General features: G+C 46.6%; 1 protein-coding gene across 3 annotated transcripts in view; it reads right to left on the bottom strand.

Moving 5' to 3' along the window:
* The window catches only part of caskin2b (CASK interacting protein 2b), a 127,428-nt gene that overhangs the window by 92,642 nt on the left and 22,580 nt on the right, over positions 1-12,206 (bottom strand). For all 3 annotated transcript variants that reach the window (XM_085963318.1, XM_085963317.1, XM_085963315.1), the window contains exons 2-3: positions 1,940-2,037; positions 84-229 (exon numbers count right to left, since the gene is read on the bottom strand). In XM_085963318.1, the coding sequence (XP_085819444.1) occupies positions 84-229; positions 1,940-1,964 (171 nt within the window). In that variant the 5' untranslated portion in view covers positions 1,965-2,037. The remainder of the gene's footprint in view (positions 1-83; positions 230-1,939; positions 2,038-12,206) is intronic.

Genomic DNA, 12,206 nt, shown 5'->3' on the forward strand with positions numbered 1-12,206 from the left:
GTGTTGGTACCAATGGGTTAAATGAGCCTAATGACAACAACAGACCCTCCGGGGCGGGACCAGAAAGGGGAACTCTTACTTACCACTTCATAATGTCCATACTGCGCTGCGAGGTGCAATGGGATCTGCCCGTCCTGCGAGGCCATGTTCACCACTGCTCCCGCGCGAAGGAGCAAACGCACGGGCTCCACCTTCCCCTGCCACGCTGCGTAGTGCAAGGGTCGCATTCCTTCATTGGACATAAAACAGGAGCAAAGGAACACTGTCAGCAAACAGTACAGCAAGAACAAGGGGGTGCAATCTTAAAATGAGCTCCAGGCCATTCAGGAGCAGTATTTCACACACAGGGTAGTGGAAATCTGGAACTCGCCCCCCTAAAAGGCTGTGGATGCTGGGACAATTGGAGCTTTCAAGACTGAGATTGATCGATTCTTGTTAGGTAAGGGTATCGAGGGACTTGGAGCAAAGGATCTAATTGAATGGCAGAGCAGGCTCGAGGGGCTGACCGGCCTACTCCAGTTTCTATCTTCCTATGTAAGTAGGAACATGTCACTGCATGTCCCCCTCTATTGATTGGAGGAGGAAGTGCGGCAGCCAGCACCAATAGTGGAGATGTAACTGGCAAAAAAAAACTTGCATTTATATGGCGCCTTTAACATAGTAAAACATCCCAAGGCGCTTCACAGGAACATTATCAAGCAAAACTCTACTGCCCATATCCTATCTCGCACCAAGTCCTGTTCATCTATCACCCCTGTGCTCACTGACCTAAATGGGCTCCTGATCTGTCAACGCCTCGATTTTAAAATTCTCACCCTCGTTTACGAATCCCTCCATGGCCTCGCCCCTCCCTTTCTCTGTAATTTCCTCCAGCTCTACAACCCTCTGAAATCTCTGTGCTCCTCCAATTCTGACCTCTTGCACAACAACGATTTTCTTCACTCCACCATTGGCGGCTAAGCTCTGGAATTCCATCCATAAACCTCTCCGCCTTACTTTCCTTCTTTAAGATGCTTCTTAAAAACCTACCCGTCAGCTGTCCTAATGTCTCATGTGCTTTGGTGTCAAATTTTGTTTGATAACGCTCCTGTGAAGCACGTTGGGAAGTTTTACTACGTTGCACGGTGGCATAGTGGTTAGCACTGTTGCTTCACAGCGCCAGAGACCCGGGTTCGAATCCGGCCTCGGGCGACTGTCTGTGTGGAGTTTGCACATTCTCCCCGTGTTTGCGTGGGTTTCCTCCGGGTGCTCCGGTTTCCTCCCACAGTCCAAAGATGTGCAGGTTAGGTTGATTGGCTATGATAAATTGACCCTTAGTGTTAGGGGGATTAAATACATGGGGTTACAGGGATAGGGTGGGCTATGTGTTGGTGTAGGGGTTACGGGGATCGGGTGGGATATGTGTCGGTGCAGGCTCGGTGGGCCGAAATGGCCTCTATCTGCATTGTGGGGTTTCTGTGATTCTTCTGTTCTGTGATAAAGGCGCTATATAAATGCAAGCTGTTGTTGTTGTTTAAGGAAGTGGGTTTTATAGGAGAGAGAGGTGAAGAGGCGGAACAGGATGTTGCAATGTGCATCCTATCCTGTGAATTAAATATTTTTTGAAGTGCAGTTACTGTTGTAGACAAACACTGTAGTCAATTTATGCACAGTAAATGTGATGAATGTGGGTTTTAAGGAGCGTCTTAAAGGACAAGAGAGAAGTAGAGCAGTTTAGGGAGGGAATTCCAGAGATTCGGACCTGGGCAGCTGAAGGCACGGCCGCCAATGGTGGAGCGATGAAAATCGGGGATGCGCATGAGGCCAGAATTGGAGGAGCACAGAGATCTCGGAGAGTTGTAGGGCCGGAGGAGGTTACAGGGATAGGGAGAGGCGAAGCCATGGAAGTGTTTACAAATGAGGGCGAGAAGAATATATATAGCAAATGAACAATACTAACCATTGCTGTCCTTGATATCCACCATCGCCTGAGCTTCCAACAGCAGTGAAATGAGCTCCGTGCTCCCACTAAGTGCAGCATGGTGTAAGGCTGAGAACCTGCAGACAGAACACACACACACACACTTTAACAACGAGCAGAGTCACAAACTAACACAGGCCTGTGGGGCTGAGGCCCTTGCATGTCTTACTGATGTCTTTGTTCTTCAAAGCAGATCTATCCATTTTCCATGGCCTTGGAATCTTCAGGGAGGGTATTAGTGAACAAACACTCCTGAAATTTCACTCTTTGCTATTTTAGCCCATCCAGACTAATAGAATACCGCTAAAATAATGGAGAAAGCTATTTCACAAGCTGGTTATGGATTAGGAACTCCATTCAACCCATCTTAGTTCATCCAGTCTGAGAGATCCTAAAGTCCCCTGATTGCAGCCTCCAACTGTTATTTGTAAAAGATTCCAGGGTTTTCGTTCCCACTGCTCGGAAGTTTATTCCACACCTTGATCACTCTTCGTGTGAAGTGGAATTTCCCAATATCAGTCCTAAATTTACCTTTTCACAAGTCTGAATCTGTGTCCCTCTGTCCTGTTCTCGTAGTTTAATTTAAAATCAATTTCCAGATTTGCCTTTTCCATTCCATTTACTACCTCGGGCACAATCTTCCCGCTAATTTTTTGTTCCCCTGCATAGGCCCTTGAAATTTGCTGCGCCGTATCTTTTCCAGCAGAACCGCTGGTGAGTGGCCTGCGCGGGACCTCGCGACATAGCTCGGGCACGTCTGTGAGATCACCTCTCGGACGTCTCCTCGCCAGGATGAAAGGCCCAAGTTCCTCCAGTCTTTTTCTCATCGTTCAGGTCCCTGACACCAGGGATCAGTGGCTCTTCTGCGCACTGTCGCTAGCATCTTGAATCTTCCCCCCTCGTGCCTCAGCGGCCAGAACTAGCGGCAGCACTCTGACCACAGCACTGCACAGTTTGGTCCCGACTTCCTCGGACATAATTCTGGCTATGGAGCGCAACGCTCTGTTGGCTTTATCAATTGGCACTCTACATTAATTGGATACGTTAACCATCGAGGGCACTAAGGGGGAAAAATTCAGTATCGCCCCGTTTGAGGCGCCATTATCGGCCGTGCGCAAAATTTCACGCCCGGCGCTAATTATCGCCTCCGACAGCAAACTTGGCTTTTCTCGCCCCTGGAGGTGATTGGAGCGCTAAATCAGGCGCTTCACACCTGTCTTAAGGCGCAAAGGCCGAGGAGCGAGGCGCTACCTCAGAGCGCTGGCGAAGCAAGGAAGGGCCAATCAAAATAAACCTGCAAAGTGCTGCTCAGTACTCAAAACTCCTTCACACAGCGTTGAATCTCTCCAGAAGTCTCTCTCTCTCTCTCTCTCTCTCTCTCAGACTGCGTGGTGCAAAATTGTCACCGACAAAAAAAAGGCAGGAAGCGGTCGCCTTTAAATAGCGCTCCCACAGTCCCTTTCTGACAGCATAACGCTCCCCTGAACCTGTCGTTGCTAGCGGCAGGCACCAAGGCAGGGGGCGCCACTCAATATCCGGTCCGGGGTGCTAACAGGGCGTTGCGCACTCGACTGACGTCACAATCTGCCGGCGCAGGAGATCGTGGCGGTAGTGTTTAGCACCGCCGCAAAATGTCTAGTTAATTTCGCGAGCAGCGCAAACATCGCCGTGCCCGGGCGCTAGTTGCTTTACACCCCAATTGGCGCCCTCTTAAGGCGCTAACGGGAGGCGCAAACAACTGCATTTTTCCCCATAAGACTCCTAGTCTCGTTTTGGCCTGGTCCTTGGTTATTTCAACATCATTCAGGGTGTATGTTGTCGCTTCTCGTTCCTTCCTACGTGCAGAACATTGCACCTGCTGTATTAAATTTCAGCTCCCATTGTCCTGCCCACTTACATCGTTTATCCAGCTCCCTCTGTAATTTCCGAGCTGCCTTCGTTGAATCCACTGCCCTTCTGGTTTGTTTGGTATCATCTACAAATTTGACTAATTTGTCTTAACAAGCATCAGTGCTTTGCTCGGCATTTCAAAGCTCTTTGCCATTCCTCATGATCTTACTAAAGAATCTCTCAGTATTTTATATTAATTTGCTTCTTCTTTCCAGATGATCAATTGTGTGTGAAATACCTTGCAATAAGTTCGTTTTCTTTACATGTTAACCCTTTCTAAACTAATTGCTGCTTTCCTATTTCCTCTACTTGATATTTCCAGTTTGGCACTCTGTTCGACTGAACTGTATGTTTGACTATCCAGCAACAATAGCTTGTATTTATATAGCGCCGTTAACGTAGTAAAACATCCCAAGGCGCTTCACAGGAGCGTTATAAAACAACATTTGACACCGAGCCACATAAGGTGATATTAGGGCAGATGAGATAGGTTTTAAGGAGTGTATTAAAGGAGGAAGGAGAAGTAGAGAGGCGGAGAGGTTCAAGGAAGGGAATTCCAGAGCTTAGGGCCTCGGCAGGTGAAGGCACGCCCACCATGGTTGAGGCCCGAATTAGAGGAGCACAGATATCTCTGAGGGTTGTGGGGTTGGAAGTGATTACAGAGATAGGGAGGGGCGAGGCCATGGAGGGATTTGAAAACAAGAATGAAAATTTTGAAATCGAGGTGTTGTCGGATCAGGAGCTAATGTAGGTCAGCGAGCACAGGGGTGACGGGTGAACGGGGCTTGGTGCGAGCTAGGATATGGGCAGCAGAGTTTTGGATGACCTCAAGCTTATGGAGGCTGTCCAGGAGTGCGTTGGAATAGTCAAGTCTAGAGGTAACAAAGGCATGAATGAAGGTTTTAGCAGCAGTTGAGCTGAGGCAGGGGCGGAGTCAAGCGATATTCCGGAGATGAAAATATGCGGTCTTAGTGATGGTGGAGATATGTGGTCGGTAGCTCATCTCGGGGTCAAATATGACACCAAGGTTGCGAACAGTTACCAGGGAGAGGAATGGAGACAGTGGCTCGGGAACGGAGTTCATGGCAGGAACCAAAAACAATGACAGACATACTTCATTTGAAAAGGTGGCCCAGCTGTGGCACAGTAGGTAGCACCCTCGCCAACTGAGTCAGAAGGTGCTGGGTTCAAGTTCCACTCCAGGACTTGAACACATAATCCAGATTGCATTGTTGGATGTGTTGTCTTTTGGGTGAGTCGTTAAACACAAAGCCCCCGTCTGTCCTCTCAGGTGGATGTTAAAGATCCCACGGCTTTACTTGAGGAACAACAAAGAATTTTTGCGAAGCCCTGGCCAACATTCCTCCCTCAACCAACACGGCCAACTAAAATGGACCTGCATCGCATTTACAGGAAACTTTCGATTAACCGGCCCCTAAATAACCAGAAATGTCGGTTAACCGGCAAAATTCAGGAGTAGGTTCAGGTAACTTTTATTACTTTTTTTACTCCATTTGTTGTTGTGCAAGCGTGTGGCTGCAGCTGTTGCTAAGCTACAGAGACGCTTGCAACTTGTGGCCATTGTTCTGAAGCTGTTGCTAAGCAACAGGGTTTGTTGCTTTATACGGAGCTCTCAGCTCCGTATCTTTTACTATAGCGTTCGGTTATCCGGAATGTTTGATGAACCGGCACCACGTCGGTCCCGTCCGTGCCGGATATAAGAAAGTTTCCTGTACTGTGCATAACTTGCCTGCTGTGTTTGCCTACCTAACAACAATAACTGCACTTCAAAACATATTTAATTTATTGGATGTGAAGCGCTTTGGACAACTTTTCCTCCTCTCCACCTCGCTCTCCTTTGAAACCCTCCATAAAACCCACTTCCTTGACCAAGCTTTTAGTCACCCTTCCCAAAGACTCTTTCTTTGGCTCCATGTCAGTTTTTGCCCGTGAAGCGCCTTGGGCCATTTTACTACATTAACAACTTGCATTTATGTAGCACCTTTAACGCAGTAAAAAGTCCCAAGGCGCTTCACAGGAGCGTAATCAAACCACAACTGACTGCGAGCCAAAGGACGGGGTACCAAAAGCTTGGTCAAATTACCATCTTAAAGAAGGAGCGAGAGGTAGAGTGGGCTAGGGAGGGATTTCCAGGGATTATGGCCTGGACAGTTGGTGGCACGGCCAGCAGTGGTGTGGCGAAGGAAGTCAGGGTGCACAAGAGGCCAGAATTGGAGGAACGCAGAGCTCACGGAGGGCTGGAGGAGGTTACAGAGATAGGGAGCGGCGAGGCAGTGAAGGGATTTGAACGCCATGATGATGCATTTACATAAAAAGATAAGAAATAGGAGCAGGAGTCGGCCATATGGCCCCTCGAGCCTGCTCCGCCATTCAATAAGGTCATGGCTGATCTTCTACTGCAACACTTTCCTGCTCTATCGCCATATCCCTTGGTTCCTTGTGTCAGCTGTGGCTCAGTGGGTAGCCCACTCGCCTCTGAGTCAGAAGGTTGTGGGTTCAAAGTCCCACTCCAGGGACTTGAGCACATAAATCTAGGCTGACACTCCCAGTGCAGTGCTGAGGGAGTGCTGCACTATCAGAGGTGCCGTCTTTCGGATGAGACGTTAAACCGAGGCCCTGTCTGCTCTCTCAGGTGGCCGTAAAAGATCCCGCGGCACTATTTGAAGAAGAGCAGGGGAGATATCTCTGGTGTCCTGGCCAATATTTATCCCTCAATCCCCAGAACAAAAACAGATTCTCTGGTTATCATCACATTGCTGTTTGTGGGAGCTTGCTGTGCGCAAATTGGCTGCCGCGTTTCCTACATTACAACAGTGACAGAATCTTATATGTTCTGATAGAGGAGTGACAATCTCCTCTGTCCGATGGCTGCCAGTAGTCCTAAACTGATTAAATTTCAGGTAGGCTATTCTCAGCTCCTAGTTGATAAGATTCCACAGCACTTAAGATCTGGCAAGCTCAGTTAGATGTAATGAGATCCAACGAGAAGTGGGAAACTTACACCGAGGCATTGGACACCTTCTTGGATACAGTGCAGGGCAGTGTTGGGGGGAGAGGGTGGGGGGGGAAGACCACCATTGCATCTGACTTGGGCGCATCCGATAAAATTAATGGGTTAGAGTTGAGGAAAATGACTTGCTCCCAGCATTCCCATCCTTCAGCATGATGACTACTGCAGTCCAAACGCAAATCCATACACTACTGGAAGCTCTCACACCTCACTGACTCCTCACACTCCTGCAGGGAAACAGCGCTGGAAATAATACATCGCTTCTACTGGTAAAAAATATGAAAAATGGCTTGAAAAGATGTCTATAGGCTAAAGTAGTAGATAGCTGTTCACTAAACTTAATTTGTGTCAGTTCAACCCCACTTACACAGGAAAGTAAAGGTTGGGAAAAGACCCCTGCGGTTCATATGACCCCTTATTTATATAGCAAACTTAAAATGAAGTAGCTGTTATGATCAGGTGCTGTATAAATGCCGTGCGGCACATTCCGAGGAGTAAGCACGTTACACCCAGAGAGCATTAAACATAGTGAAAGCTTCACCATGTGCAAAAGTGTGAATGACATCAAAGTACACATTGCCCCAGTGCAATGAATGCTCTGACAGACAGCCAGCAGCTCACTGCCAACATTCCAGGCTCCGATGAAAGGATGCTTCCCAGTGCTGCTATGGAAGTGCTGCTGCGTGCCTGGGTATGCAAACACGGAACAAGGGACCGGACTGTCTCCGTTCAACCCCGCGGCCTTTTGCAAGGTAGGCACCCTCATCAATGTGTCTTGTGTCACACGGGCATCTCCTTACACTGTGAAATGCTCTTGTCGGGCTTCGCAAAACACAAGCTGCGAAACGCGCACTGACGGTAAGCTGAATTCAAGCATCGTTTTCAGAATGAGGTTTGAATGCGGGCATTGTGGTCTCGAGCGCATTACATAGAATTACAGCAAAGAAACAGGCCGTTTGGCCCAGCTGCTCTGTGCGGGCGTTCATGCCCCACACGAGCCTCCTCCCACCCTGCTGCATTGAACCCTACCAGCACGTCCTTCTATTCCTTTCTCATATTACAACAGTGACTACACTTCAAAAGTACTTTATTGGTTATGAAGCACTTTGGGACGTCCTGAGGTCGTGAATGGTGCTATAGAAATGCAAGTCTTTCTTTCTCATGTACAGGAAACTTTCTTTTATCCAGCACGGACGGGACCGACGTGGTGCCGGTTCATCAAAAATTCCGGATAACCGAACGCTATAGTAAAAGATACGGAGCTGAGAGCTCCGTATAAAGCAACAAACCCTGTTGCTTAGCAACAGCTTCAGAACAATGGGAACAAGTTGCAAGCGTCTCTGTAGCTTAGCAACAGCTGCAGCCGCACGCTTGCACAGCAACAAATGGAGTAATAAAAGTAATAAAAGTTACCTGAACCTACTCCTGAATTTTGCCGGTTAACTGACATTTCCGGTTATTTAGGTGCCGGTTAATCAAAAGTTTCCTGCACTTAACTAGCTTCCCCTTAAAGGCATCAATGCTATTCGTCCTAACTACTTCATGCGGCAGCGAGTTCCACATTCTCACCACTCTCTGAGTAAAGAAGTTTACATAAGAACATAAGAAATAGGAGCAGGAGTAGGCCAATCGGCCCCTCGAGCCTGCTCCGCCATTCAATAAGATCATGGCTGATCTGATCCTAACCACCAATCCACTATCACAGAACCATCTCCTGAATCTAACAGAATTAGACACCCGAAATAGGAGCAGGATCAGGCTACACGGCCCCTGGGCCCGCTCCGCTACCCACAGGGCCATAACCGATCCGAACCTAGACTCATGTCCAAATTCCTGCCCGCTCCCCGTAACCCTTAATTCCCTTTACTTCTAGGAAACTGTCTATTTCTGTTTTAAATTTATGTAATGATGTAGCTTCTACAGCTTTTTGGGGCAGCATATTCCATGGACCTACCACCCTCTGAGTGAAGTAGTTCCTCCTCATCTCAGTTTTGAAAGAGCAGCCCCTTATTCTAAGACTATGCCCCCTAGTTCTAGTTTCACCCATCATCGGGAACATCCTCCCCGCATCCACCCGATCCAAACCCTTCACAATCTTATATGTTTCAATAAGATCGCCTCTCATTCTTCTGAACTCCAATGAGTAGAGTCCCAATCTACTCAACCTCTCCTCATATGTCCATCCCCTCATCCCCGGGATTAACTGAGTGAACCTTCTTTGTACTGACTCGAGAGCAAGTATGTCTTTTCTTAAGTATGGACACCAAAACTGTATGCAGTATTCCAGGTGCGGTCTCACCAATACCTTGTACAACTGAAGCAATACCTCCCTATTTTTATATTCTATCCCCCTAGCAATGAAAGCCAACATTCCATTGGCCTTCTTAATCACTTTCTGCACCTGCATACTAACCTTTTGAGTTTCGTGCACCAGGACCCCCAGATCCCTTTGTACTTCAGTACTTTCCAGTTTCTTGCCATTAAGATAATAACTTGCTCTACGATTTTTCCTGCCAAAGTGCATAACCTCACACTTTCCAGTATTGTATTCCATCTGCCAAATCTCTGCCCACTTACTTAGCCTGTCTATGTCCCTTTGCAGGTTTTTTATGTCCTCCTCACTCACTGCTTTCCCTCCCATCTTAGTATCATCTGCAAACTTTGATATGTTACACTCGGTCCCCTCCTCCAAATCGTCAATATAGATTGTAAAGAGTTGGGGACCCAGCACTGACCCCTGCGGAACACCACTAGTTACTGATTGCCAGTCTGAGAATGAACCATTTATCCCAACTCTCTGCCTTCTGTTAGATAGCCAATCCTCTATCCATGCCAGAATATTACCCCCAATCCTGTGATTTTTTATCTTAAGCAATAATCTTTTGTGTGGCACCTTGTCAAATGCCTTTTGGAAGTCTAAATACACTACGTCCACTGGTTCCCCTTTATCCACCCTATATGTTACTTCCTCAAAGAACTCCAGCAAATTTGTCAAACATGACTTCCCCTTCATAAAACCATGCTGACTTTGTCCTATTAAATTATGATTATCCAAATGTCCTGTTACTGTCTCCTTAATAATGGACTCCAAAATTTTACCTACCACAGATGTTAGGCTAACCGGTCTATAGTTTCCAGCCTTCTGTCTACTGCCCTTTTTAAATAAGGGTGTTACATTAGCAGTCTTCCAGTCTGCCGGGACCTTTGCCGAGTCCAGGGAGTTTTGGAAAATTATTACCAATGCATCCACAATCCCTACCGCCACTTCCCTCAAGACCCTAGGATGTAAGCCATCAGGTCCAGGTGATTTATCCGCCTTGAGTCCCATTATTTTACCGAGTACCACTTCCTTAGTGATTTTGATCATGTTTAGCTCCTCCCCCCCTATAGCCCCCTGTTTGTCCAGTGTTGGGGTATTCTTAGTGTCCTCTACTGTAAAGACTGATACAAAATATTCATTCAGTGTTTTTGCCATCTCCATATTTCCCACCATTAATTTCCCGGTCTCATCCTCTAAGGGACCAACATTTACTTTAGCCACCCTTTTTCTTTTTATATAACTATAAAAACTCTTACTATCTGTTTTTATATTTTTTGCTAATTTACTTTCATAATCTATCTTCCCTTTCTTAATCAGTCTTTTTGTTATTTTTTTGCTGTCTTTTAAAGTTTTCCCAATCCTCTATCCTCCCACTAGATTTGGCTACCTTATATGCCCTTGTTTTTAGTCGAATACTATCCTTAATTTCTTTACTTAGCCACGGATGGCTGTCTTTTCTTTTACACCCTTTTCTTCTCAGTGGAATATTTTTTTTTGGAAGTTGTAAAATAACTCCTTAAATGTACACCACTGATCATGTATCGTCTTACCCTTTAATCTATTTTCCCAATCCACTCTACTCAATTCCGCTCTCATACCTTCATAGTCTCCTTTATTCAAGCTTAGCGCGCTTGTTTGAGAGCCAACCTTCTCACCCTCTAATTGAATATGGAATTCAACCATGTTATGGTCACTCATTCCAAGGGGATCCTTTACTAGGACATTTTTAATTAATCCTGTCTCGTTACACAGGACCAGATCTAAGGTTGCTTGCCCCCTGGTCGATTCAGTTACATACTGCTCAAGAAACCCATCCCTAATACACTCAATGAACTCATCCTCAAGGCAGCCCTGTCCAATTAATATGATAGTTAAAATCCCCCATAATTATAGATGTTCCCTTATTACAAGCCTCAACTATTTCCTGATTGATACTCCGTCCAACAGAGTTGCCACTGTTCGGAGGCCTATAGACTATGCCCACTAGTGTTTTTTTCCCCTTATTATTCCTTACCTCCACCCAAACTGTTTCATTATCCCGATCTTTTGACCCAATATCATTTCTCTGTATTACAGTGATTCCTTCCTTTATTAACATAGCCACCCCACCTCCCCTTCCTTCCTGCCTGTCCTTCCTGATCGTTAAATAACCTGGTATGTTTAATTCCCAGGCATTGTCACCCTGCAGCCATGTTTCTGTAATGGCCACAAGATCATACCCATATTTAGTTATTTGTGCCATTAACTCGTCTATTTTGTTACGAATGCTACGTGCATTCAGATAGAGAACTTTCAAATATGTTTTGTGACACTTAGTTCCTGCTTTTGCCCTTTTTATTACTTTACCTTTTACTCCATACCTTCTGCCCCTTCCTGACATGCTCTGGTTTTTAATTTCCCCACTGCTACCTAAGTCTATGACCTTCTCTGTTGTCATTTTTACCATTTGCTCTCTCGGAACCTCCCCCCCACTAGTTAGTTTAAAGCCCTCTCTACAGCCCTCCTGAAGTTTCTCCTGAATCCTTTATTGGAGACTTATATTCACGATTCCTAGTTTTACTACACAACCAGCGCTACCACAGCAGCTCTCCCAAATACCTTGGTGGAATCTGCAGCATCGGGAACAATGGGGAAACAACTGCTCGTGTGTGCATCAGAAATGAATTCTATTGTTGAGAGGCCCATTGAATGGTCAAGGCCCACAGCACAGGACAGCACCACGGAGAAAGAAGGTGCGAGTAATTCTGACTTCTGCCGCCAATGCAAAGCGGGCAATATCCCCCTCTGGCCACCCGGTGAACACTCACCCCAATTTCTATTTCCATTAACTTCAAAGGAAACGAAAATGGGGAGAGGTGTTTAAACGGGCAGTGGAGCCAATACCGCCCACTTTGCACATCAGAAATACCCCCAGTCGGAGAGGAGACAAGGTCAATCAGGCAGTGAGGTAAATGAGGTCATGCCAAGTCTGGGTCTTAAAGGCCTTGATTGTAAGAGGAAGGGAA

This window comes from Somniosus microcephalus, chromosome 21 (assembly GCF_052327205.1).
Source record: "Somniosus microcephalus isolate GS21.2 chromosome 21, FLI_Smic_1.0, whole genome shotgun sequence".
Classification (NCBI taxonomy): domain Eukaryota; kingdom Metazoa; phylum Chordata; class Chondrichthyes; order Squaliformes; family Somniosidae; genus Somniosus; species Somniosus microcephalus.